The 12,324-nt window shown below is 34.9% G+C and overlaps 1 protein-coding gene across 1 annotated transcript; it reads right to left on the minus strand.

Annotated features, from left to right (window-relative positions):
- Positions 1-1,146: 1,146 nt before the first annotated feature.
- LOC111784280 lies at positions 1,147-2,016 on the minus strand. Its single transcript, XM_023665037.1, has one exon. The coding sequence runs from the start codon at positions 2,014-2,016 to the stop codon at positions 1,147-1,149; it is 870 nt and encodes a 289-aa protein (XP_023520805.1).
- Positions 2,017-12,324: the final 10,308 nt, after the last annotated feature.

The following is a 12,324-nucleotide window of genomic DNA, read 5'->3' on the forward strand; positions in this document are numbered from 1 at the left end:
GGGTGGTCTCTTATTCGTCGCCTTATTCGAGTTAGAAGAGCTTGCTTCAGCCAAAGAGGCAAAGGAAATATTTTCCTCTGCAGTATTTTCATCTGCCACTTCCATATCATAGAGTCTATAAGCATTTGACTCTTCATTAACTCCCAGCAAAACATAACTCAAACTCTTATCATCTAGCTTAGTTCTCCGAGCTATCTCCTCTTTTTGTCTCTAAATCAACTCGAACTTACGATATTGTTCTTCTTCCTTCCGCTGCAGCTCTAGAGCTAATCGTCGTTTAGCTTTTTCTACCCTTCTCCTATTCTCTTCCAGCATTTTATCTAGCTCTTCTCTCTCTTTCCGTGCTTGTTCTTCTTTTTGTCTTGTAGCAGGAAGAGCGGCTTCTTTCTCTTTCTCAAGCTGCACATCAACATCATCAAACAACTTCTTGCGATGTTCCTCTATTCGCTTCTGTATTTATAATTTAGTCTCTTCAGAGTTTAGCCTTTCTTCAACATTCTTCTGAATTAATTCTTCCATCCTCCTTGCTGCATCTTCTTCTAACTTCTTTTTGCCGTCACAGGTAACCTCCTTCTCTTTTATCTCCTCTACTTTTGCTACCTCCATCGCAACATTCTGGACCTCCAAGTCTTCATCTTATATTTTCAAACATTTGTCAATCAATGACTTCATCTTTGCATGAACTGACCTCCATCGCCACATTCTGGACCTCCAAGTCTTCATCTTTTATTTTGAAACATTTGTCAACCAATGGCTTCATCTTTGCATGAACTAAGAACATGCGATTCGCCATCATTTGTGTATTCATTATCAGGCCCCTTTGTTGATGATAGATTCGGTAGGTTCCTTCTTTGATTAAGATCACCAAGCGCTTCTCCTGTAGCTGCCCTATGCTTAGAAAATTGTTGGTGAGATTGGGGACATAGTAGACATTTGTCACAGTTTGTGTGATACCTTCAACTTCAAATCTGACACTGCCTCTTCCTTCAACTGCCAATTTTGAGCTATTTCCCAACCTGACAGCGTATTTGAAACTTTCGTCAAGCTCAACGAACCATGTTTTGTCATCTGTCATATGATTTGAGCACCCGAAATCGAGAAACCAAATACCTTCTCTTTCAACTTTACTTTTCTTTGTGTACGCCATCAATAGCAGTTCTTCCTCCTTGTCAAATTCAGAATAATGACAGCTTCTTTTTCTAAGCCTGGACATTCAAATTGGTAATGTCCTTGCTTTCCACATCGAAAACAGTTGATGGCCGACCAGTTCACAAAAGATCTACCTCTTCTCCGTCCTCTAGAGTAACCTCTTCCTCTCTGAAATGTCCCTCTGTCTCTTCCTTGTCCATAGCTTGATACATTCTCCACCTGCAGAACCTGCTCTTCACTCCTCTTATCAATCACTTTTTGTTCATGTACAAGCAAAGATGCCTGTAATTCATCGACGGTTAATTGGTCAATTTCCTTGGATTCTTCAATTAAGCATACTACGAAGTTGAATTTATCGGTGAGACTTCGAAGTATTTTCTCAACAATTTTGACATCCGGCATATCTTCTCCGCAATTTCTCATGTCATTAGTAGTAGACATAACTCTTGAAAAATACTCAGAAACACCTTTTCCTGCTTTCATCTCTAAAGTTTCGAATGTTCTGCAAAGTCGTTGTAGCTGGGCTCGCTTCACTCTAGCATTTCCTTGATACTTGAGTTTCATTGAATCCCACAATTGCTTGGAAGTATCCTTTTGAATGATAGTTTTTAAAATAATCTTATCAATGGATTGAAAGAGATAATTCTTTGCTCTCAGATCTTTGAGTCTTGCTTCATTGATTTCGTTTTGCTGGGCTGCGCTTAGTGCTTCGTTTCCTTTTGGTTCCTCGAAACCAGATTGAATAGTACTCCAATATTCCTTGGAACGCAAGAGATTTTCCATTTCCATGACCAAACTCCAATGCTCGTAGTCTCCATCGAATTTAGGAACACATGGTGTAGTAAAGCTTCCTGAATCACCTGCCATTTGTTTAGTGTTTTTCCTCTCAAACACTCCATTTGTGTATTTCTTCTTTCAGGTCCAATTAGGCTCTGATACCAAAGGTTAGGAATGGAGGGAGAAATCTCTTCTTGTCTTGAAGAATGAAATTGACTATTATATAGAGTTACAGAATCAAATCCGATATGACTAAATGTATGACTAAATTAAATCTAATTTAAATAACTAAATCAAATCTAATCTAAATAACTAAATCAAATCTAATACTAAGTAGAGTGTGGAATTAGGTGAGTGACTAAAATTGGAAGAAATTTAGTACAAGTAAAAAGATTGTTTTGAGGAATTTTCTCAAAGTTTTTCCAAGAAAAGAATATTTCTATGTGGGTTGATTACTCCATTTATAGAGTCATATTTGCATGTTCATGCAAATTTGAGATTACCAAATTTTGACACTCAAAATTTCACTCGTGGTATTACGTGGCATGCAAGTTTGAGTTAACCAAATTTTGACACTCAAAATTTCACTCAAATTAAAATTTGTGGGATTATGTGACAAACATACCAGTTTGGTTAACCAAACTTTGTATTGACACTCAATATTCCACTAACTCAAACATGAATTTTTCCATGATGTGACTTCCTCTATTTTAATTCAACAATTAATTTAAATAATTAATTTCACGNAAAATTTGTGGGATTATGTGACAAACATACCAGTTTGGTTAACCAAACTTTGTATTGACACTCAATATTCCACTAACTCAAACATGAATTTTTCCATGATGTGACTTCCTCTATTTTAATTCAACAATTAATTTAAATAATTAATTTCACGTTAAAATAATATTAAATGATTAATTAAACAATTTAACTAATATTTAACATTAAATCAAATGCCAATCTTAATCATTTCTAGCACATATTGATTATAAATCCTTATTCATAATTAAAATATTTAATCTTATTTAAATATGTTCAATTCTCTATTTTTGTTTAATTCGTAATTAATACAAAATACGGTTAAATATATTGTATATATTTAGCGCATATTCCCTAATTTTGAATTCGAACTCCTTCTTCACACTATTCAAAGGCTTAGTCCGATATGAGCTAGCAGGGGGGCCTAATGGACCTATAGATCATGGGCTCCAACGATCCAAGATTTACCGGCTAAACTCATTAACCTTGTTAATCAACATTCGTTAACTACTAGGACTCTCCACTTTAGCCTAGTAGTTGCACTTCCCTCACTATAGATATATTTATGTCCATTTGATATAACCATGATTAGTAAGTTGATTCTTCACAGGTTGTTCGTAACTAGAGTTGATATAATTTACCATTTTACCCCTGAAGTTACTTATTGTACCTTAAGTCTCACTGATCCTCTAATGAACAATTAGTTTGTGGTCCAACCACCAAACCGAATCCCTCTCGGGCCAATGAGAGGGTAGGGCCCCTTGTTCAAGACTTGGAGTCAGTACTTAGGGAACAACCTTTCTAGTATCCCTATAGGCGAGTAGGAGTGAATTGCATATTGCTCCCTATGTCCCCAACTATTCACCCAGTCTTACTCCTGAAATGGGATGCTTATTGAGTCGGCAAACTCGGGCCACTCTCACCCATGCAAATCTAAGGATAGTTTCGAATAAATAAGAGTTCATAGTTAGCTCAGGATTTAGATCGAGTTACCTAGATCATCGAATGAAAAAAATCAGTCTCAACAGTAAACAATATTATAAAGTGAAGGTGATTTTCTTATGGTCCGATCTTATGCAACACTCATTTCATAGGACGCCCTCACTCACATGTCTCCACATGTACAATTTAGTAATCACATTGTTTATATCATATACAAAAGTGGGCCGCATCAATAGTGTGCCACAGGATAAGGTACTCAACCTTATCCTTGTACTATAGATCATTTTGACTATATACTTGAAATTGATCCACTTTTATATCTCTACATAGAGTTCAAGTAATTATATTATAGCCAGAGTGTTCTTAGTTTATTGGATTTAGATTAATTATCGTAAAATTCACTTTATTCAATAACTATCTTTACTAAATAAACATCAATAATAACTTTATTGCAAATATGTTTTTGTTTACAAACTATGAGTTTTAAGACATGAAACAAACGTAAAATAGAGAAGGTAAAGTGTTGTTACCTTTAGAGAAACTGGATGAACATGAATTTGCAAGAATACAGAAGGATTCAGAAAAAGAAAAGAGAACCATAAAAGTTTGTTCATATTCTCCCCGCCAAACCAAAGCGTAGAATTCCAATTGCGTTTTGGAGGAGAGTGGACGAAGGTTTTGAATTCATATCATTATTTTTACCTGGAATAAGATTTTATTCGACACAAATGAGAATAATAATTAATTATATTTTAATGAATCGCCTATAATATAAAGTTGATAATAAAAAAAATTTAACGATTTTTAAATCACACAAATCATAGTTAAAACAAACAAGTTATATCTGGAACAAGATGAAACAAAAAATAACCAAATATAATGAAGTAACAACTAAGTTGATATTATGTATAAATCATGTCACTCTCACTTTCAACTCTCAAAAGAGTAATTATGAGTGGAGTTTTAGTTACAAAGTAATTATAATACTTAATATACTATTTGAATTTCTTTTACTAATAATAATAATAATTTATTATTATTATTATTATTATATTTATAATAAATTCTTTTATCTTATTTTAGATAGAATTTTTTATTATATGGAAAGAAATAGGGTAAGTGCTCAACTTGTAATTAATTTTTAGAGAGTTATCTTGTTTTTTTAGAGATATTTTTATTTTTTAAAAGCTCCATTCTTATCCTCTCTCCAAATTCTTGAGAGATATTTTTATTTTTTTAAAGATCCAATGGTTACTCTTTTCCAAGTTTCCAATTTTTTTTTTTTTTTTNTTTTTTTTTTTTTAAGGTTCCATCTCTCCAAGCTTCTAATTTATATTTATTTTTACTTTTTAAAGGCTCCTTTGTTCCAAGCTTCCCACTTATATTTTTATTTTTCTTCCAATTTTATTTTTATTTTTTTAAAAGGTACAAACTTGCTTCGAATTTATATTTTTATTTTTTTAAAGGCCTCTATTGTTACTCTCTCGCTTCTAATTTTATTTTTATTCTTTAAAGGTCATAAAGCCTCCAATTTTATTTTTAGTCTTAAAGGGGTTATGTGAGAGAAATTTTTATTTTTTAAAGACTCTACTGGTCTAAGTTTCTAATTTTATTTTTATTTTTATTTTTAAAGTAATGTAGTGTGAAAAAATAGTTGTGAGTACTCAACTTATAAATCTACTATTTTAGAGAATTGTATGTTTTTTATAAAATTTCAATACTTGTAATGGTTTGATTCTCAGCCGTGGAACCGATTGATTTGCTCTTGACCTTGTAAAAAGAGCGAAAAAGTCAACAAAGTTATTTATTCAAATTTACAAGAGGTGCTTGGAGAGTGGAGTAAATCGAATTTAACCAAAACACTAACTAAGATGTTATATTTTTCAACTCTTTTTTATTTAATTTCAAAATTATTATTGTGATTTATTCCATATTCTAAGATTTTCATGTTTATTGTTTTGAATTAAATTATTTTTTATATACTTGTTATATTAATGGTTAGCTTCTATTAATAATACGAAAAATTAAGCATACTTAAAATAATTTTATTATTAAAATCCTATTCATGCGGACCCAACAATTATGGCAAACCTGCGTGCTAATAACGACTTTAGCGAAGGACAATCAACCTCTAGGAGGTCTCCTTATTTTGATGAAACAAATTATACTTTGATATGAATCCAACAACTGATCACTTCCATGTACCCAAACGAGCAATTACAAGAAGCAATACAAAGAAGATTCAAGAATCAAATCAAGAAAATAATGGAGTGGCTGATATTGGAAAGTGATTAAAAGACTTGTCACTGTTAGTTGAACTACCAATTAAGACAATTGATGAATGCCTTATTTTCTTCAATTTATATTTAATAGCATTTATTAATAGTTTGTATGAATGACTTATTTTCTTCAATTTGTATTAATAGCATTTATTAGTGATTTGTAGTTGGTGGCTCAACTTTATTATGTTAGGGTTACCTTTGAGACCTATTTAAAGGCATGTAATATTCATGTTTGGATGATTGGTTGAATACAGACAAAACCTGTGTTTTCTTGATACCCTTTTGATGTTATTCTTTTTCAAACCTTGGTTTAGGTTTGATGTTTAAACCGATTCATTGAATTAGTTTTGATCAAGCTAATTCTGGAGTGAATTGTCTTGGTATCTAAGAGTGACCATCATAGATTCCAAGTTCGATCTAAGAGTCATTCATCTTCTAACCAGCTCTTGGTTGGAATCAATCCGTTAAGTTAGCTTTCTCTGTGAGCGTTTTGCAAGGATTCTAGAAGGACCTCTAGCTTTGCAAATTCCAGCATTGTAGGCGCTTATCATTTGGTATCAGAGCATTTGGTCGACGTTCTTTGGCCGCTCTAGAGGTGAAATATTTTTATTGTTATTTTTTTTGTATCAATTTTTTTTCTCTCTCAGATTATCGGAAAAAAAAAAAAAAAAAAAAAAAACCAGACTTTACATTCTTGACCTAGTACCAAAAGCCCACCTTTGAGTGTTAAACACGAGCGTCCCTGAGTAAAATTTTTGTGAGAAGTGTTGAGAGGCCCCTTGATAACAATGTCACATAATGGAGAAGCAGTACCACCAGTTCCAGATCTTAATACAACCATTCTTCAAGCAATTCAAGGTATGATGGAAATGATGATGGAAGATAGACAAGAAAGAAGGGCGCAACAACAAAGACAAGAACGAACATTACAAGAAGATGAAGGTATAGTAGTACAAGAAAGACAAGTTGATGGTAGATGGAGAGGAAGAAATAACCATGCAACTATTATGCAACCTAGAAGGATGGAAAGAGTACATGAAGATAGAGATGGGGGAGTTAAACTCAAAATCCCGCCCTTTTGTGGAACGGCAGATTCTGAGGCATACTTGCAGTGGGAAAGAAAGATAGAGCATGTGTTTGATTGCAACACCTATAGTGAAAATAAGAAGATGAGACTTGCTATTGCCGAATTTACCAATCATGCTGGTGATTGGTACCAACATCTCAAATCCGAGAGAAGAAGAAAAGAGGAGGATCCAATAGAGACATGGGAAGAACTTAAAGAAGCCATGAGAAAAAGGTATGTTCCAAAACATTATGAAAGAAATTTGAAAACTAAATTGCAAGGTTTGAGGCAAGGAACAAAAAGTGTGGCGGAATATTATCAAGAGATGGAAACTATGATGGAAAGAGCAAATGTTAGAGAAGAAGAAGAAGATACCATGTCTAGATTCCTTGGAGGTTTGAATCGAGAAATTGCTCATCTTGTTGACAGAAATCCACCACCATATCTGGAAGACATGTATCATTATGCTCTCAAAATTGAAGACCAATTGAAGGAAGAAAAAGAGCATTCAAAAAGGTACACATCACGAACTAACACCTTTTCAAATTCTAAAACTTGGAACAAGGATAGTTTTGTGAATAGAAATGAATCAATGTCACCAAAAGAAAAGTTTGTGGCTGCTAAAAGAGTGGAGGCTGAGAGTTCCATTGGTAAAAAGAATGAAGCTTCAAAGACGGTAAAGGAGAAGTCTAGTTCTATTCAATGTTGGAAGTGCAAAGGGTTTGGACACATGAGCAAAGAGTGTGTTAATAAAAAAGTTATGGTGATAAGGAATGGTATACTTGATTCAGATGATGAATGTGAGGATCATGACTCACAGCTTGTGGAAGAAATCGCAGCATATGATGATGAGTATGTTGAAGAAGGTAATTCCATATCTTTGATCACAAGAAGGGTACTCAATGTTCAAATCAAGGAAGAGAAATTTGAAGATCAAAGGGAAAACTTGTTCCACACAAGATGTTTGGTCAAAGGAAACCCATGCAGCTTGGTGATTGATAGTGGAAGTTGCACAAATGTGGTAAGCAGCTTCCTTGTAAAAAGACTTCAACTTTCTGTCCATCCCCATCCAAAACCATACAAACTTCATTGGTTAACAAACAAAGAAGAAATTAAGGTGAATTCCCAAGCTCTTATTTCTTTTACTCTTGGAAGATATAAAGATGAAGTTCTTTGTGATGTCGTACCAATGCATGCGGGGGACATCTTATTCGGCCGACCTTGGCAATATGATAGAAAGGTAACATTTGATGGTTTGATGAACAAGTATACTTTTACTTTGTGTGGGAAGAAATTTACTTTACTTCCATTGTCTCCATATGAAGTACATTGTGACCAATTGAAATTAGAGAAGAAAAGAAAAGAATCTGAAGAACAACAGTGGAGAGAAGAAACTAAGGTAAAGGTGAGAAAAAAAAAGTGGGAAAAAAAAAACAATATTCAGTTCTTGTCCGGAAAGAACGAAGAATTTGATTTGAGGACAAATCCTTTTAAAGAAAGGGGGGATGATATGAATCCAACAACTGATCACGTGCATGTACCCGAAGGACCGATTACAAGAAGCAAGGTTAAGAAGATTCAAGAGGCCTATACATTGCATCTTCAAAAGCTAGCTAGTGTACCGGTTGAAACAAAGTCTTTTGAGCCCAAAAATCTTTATAGCATTAGCATATCAAATCAAGAAGATAATGGAGTGGCTAATAATGGAAAGTAATTAGAAGACTTGCCTTTGGTAGTTGAATTACCAATTAAGGAAATTTATTAATGCCTTATTTGCTTCAATTTTTATTTAATAGCATTTGTAGTTGGTGGCTGAACTTTATTATGTTAGGGTTACCTTTTAGACCTATTTAAAGGCATGTGATATTCATGTTTGGATGATTTGTTGAATACAGAAAAAACCTATGTTTTCTTGATACCCTTTTGGTGTTATTCTTTTTCAAACCTTGCTTTAGGTTTGATGTTTAAACCGATTCATTGAATTAGTTTTGATCAAGCTAATTCTGGAGTGAATTGTCTTGTTATCTAAGAGTGACCATCATAGATTCCAAGTTCGATCTAAGAGTCATTCATCTTCTAACCAGCTCTTGGTTGGAATCAATCCGTTAAGTTAGCTTTCTCTGTGAGCGTTTTGCAAGGATTCTAGAAGGACCTCTAGCTTTGCAAATCCAAGCATTGTAGGCGCTTATCATACTTGTTGGAAAACTAGAATGAGAATTTATTTGCAATCTATTGATTATCAATTATTGTTGAATATTAGTATAAGTCAAAATCTATTGATTTTCAATTATGGTTGAATGTTAGTAAATGTCTTACGTTCCAATAAAAATTGTTAATAATATTGGGGTGCCTAAAACAAAGGAGGAATTTGATTGGCAAAAATTTTCTTTTAATGCTGGTGGTATACATTGTATTTATTGTGCCCTAAGTAACGATGAATTTAATAAAGTATCTGTGTTATTGGACAAATAAAGTTTGGAAAACTCTTAAAGTTACTCATGAGGGAATAAATCAAGTTACGGAAACAAAAATAATCATGTTAGTCTATAATTATGAATTATTTAAAATGGAGGTAAATGAATTTGTTACTTATGTTCACTAGGTTTACTAATTTCTAAATGCTTTAAAAAATCTTGGAAAATTATATTCTACTAAAGAAGTAAGAAAATTTCTTGGAAAATTATATTCTACTAAAGAAGTAAGAAAATTTCTTACGTCTCTATCTAAAAGTTAGAAGGCAAAAGTGACTACGATTCAAAAAGCAGAGGATATCACAAACCTTCCTTTGGAGAAACTTGTTGGCAATCTCATGACACATGAGATTACCATGAAGGAGCATATAGAAAATGAATCGAAAAAGAAGTAAAGTATAGACTTAAAACCATTACATTGGAAGTTAACTCCGAAGATGAAGAGGTTATTTATGAAGATGATGTTGCCTATTTCACAGGTAAGTATACAAATTTCATCCAAACAAAGAAACAATTCAAGAAACATATCACCTACCAAATAGAATAAAAAAGTGAAAAGAGCAAAAATGATAAGGTAATATGTTATGAATGTAAAAAGTCGGTCATGTAAGAACGAATTGTCCGCTCCTCAAATCATCTAAGAAATCCAAGAAGAAAACCATGAATGCTACTTGGAACGATAGTGATGAAAGTGAAAGTAGAAGTGATGAAGAAATAGCAAATTTTTATTTAGTGACTTATAAAGAAATAGAAATTTCCGATGAGGCACCGTTTTCTCTTGGATAACTGTCCCACCACTCTTTTGAAACTCCTCCCCTCACACATCCCTCACCAACACAATCTTCGTTCAACTACAACCTACACAGGGAAAAAGAGAGATTAAGAGAGAAGTTCGCATTGACAACGCCATTTCTCTCACTCCGAGATAGCCTCGAAATAGTCGTGGGTGTAGAAGACCATTAGTGGTGCTATTTTCACCGTTGCAATATCTATGACCCACAAGCTCATAGTCCAACAACCCGCGGTCCATTCCCTAACAGGCAGTCCTGCCCACAAGAATGATCCATTCCGATTTGGCCCTACCCAACTACCTAGCCACGACCCGACCTGAACACCCACGCCTCTCCTTCGACTGTGCACGTGCTCGATGTGTGCTCTGCATCACTGTAGCTCAAACTCAACTTAGCTTCGACGCATGTGGTGGCTCATTCGGCTCGACTTCTTGGCTCACTTTGGTCGGGCTTAACGACTCGGATCGGTGGCTTGGCGGCTTGACTTCTCAGCAGATATCAGTCCGGGACGTGCTCATTGGACTGTCGTTAAGAATATCCTCAAGTATCTTAGGAGAACGAGGGACTATATGCTAATGTACGGTGCTAAGGATCTGATCCTTACAGGGTACACTGACTCAGATTTTCAGACCGATGTAGATACAAGGAAATCGACATCAGGATCTGTCTTCACTCTGAACGGAGGAGCAGTAATATGGAGAAGCATAAAGCAAGGTTGCATTGCTGATTCCACCATGGAGGCTGAGTATGTTGCTGCTTGTGAAGCAGCGAAAGAATCTGTATGGCTTAGGAAGTTCTTAACTGATTTGGAAGTCGTTCCAAATATGCATCTTCCCGTCACTCTTTATTGTGATAACAGTGGAGCAGTTGCAAATTCAAAAGAACCAAGAAGCCATAAGCGAGGAAAACATATTGAGCGCAAATATCATCTCATAAGGGAGATTGTGCAACGAGGAGATGTGATCGTCACACAGATAGCTTCAGAACACAACATTGCTGATCCATTTACAAAGCCCCTCACGGCTAAAGTGTTTGAAGGGCACCTAGTGAGTCTAGGACTACGAGTTATGTAATCTAGGGCAAGTGGGAGAAAAGGCATGAGTATGTGATGCCCTAGTTTATTGTATTTCTCTCTACTCAACGTTATAAAACCCCACTAGAGTTTTAGTCCAAGTGGGAGTTTGTTGGGTTTTATGTCCTAAAACTCATAGTTTGTAAACAAAGATATATTCTATTTTCAATAAAGTTATTATTGTTGTTTATTCAGAAAAAATTGTTATTGAATAAAGTGAACTTTACGATCATTAATCTAAATCCAATAAACTAAGAACACTCTGGCTATAGTATGACTACTTGAACTATATGTAGAGACATAAGAGTGGATCAAGTTCAAGTATATAGTCAAAATGATCTATAGTATAAGGATAAGGCTGAGTACCTTATTCTGGGGACACTATGGATGCGGCCCACTTTTGTATATGATATAAACAATGCGATCACTAAATTGTGCATGTGGAGACATGTGAGTGGGGGCGTCCTATGCAATGAGTATTGCATAAGATCGGACCATGAAGAAAACCACTCTCACTTTATAAAGTCGTTTACTGTTGAGACTGATTTTCTTTTCATTCGATAACCTAGGTAACTCGGTTTTAATCCTGAGCTAACCATGAACTCCTGTTTATTCGGAATTATCCTTAGATTTGCATGGGTGAGAGTGGCTCTAGTTCGCCGACTCAACAGGCCTCCCATTTCAGGGGTAAGACTGGGTGAATGGCTGGGGACGTGGGGTGCAAGACGGAATTCACTCCTACCCACTTTTAGGGATAGAAGAAAGGTAGTTCCCTTAAGCACTGACTCCAGGTCTTGAACAAGGGGCCCCACCCTCTCATTGGCCTGAGAGGGATTCGGTTTACTGGTTGGACCACAAACCAATTGTTTATTAGAGGATCAGTGAGACATAAGGAACAAGAAGTAACTTCAGGGGTAAAACGGTAAATTGACCCAGCTCTAGTTACGAACAACCTGTGAAGGATCGACTTACTAATCATGGTTATATCAGATGGACAGAAATATATCTATAG

The sequence above is a fragment of the Cucurbita pepo genome, unplaced genomic scaffold (genome assembly GCF_002806865.2).
Source record: "Cucurbita pepo subsp. pepo cultivar mu-cu-16 unplaced genomic scaffold, ASM280686v2 Cp4.1_scaffold000179, whole genome shotgun sequence".
In the NCBI taxonomy this organism is placed as follows: domain Eukaryota; kingdom Viridiplantae; phylum Streptophyta; class Magnoliopsida; order Cucurbitales; family Cucurbitaceae; genus Cucurbita; species Cucurbita pepo.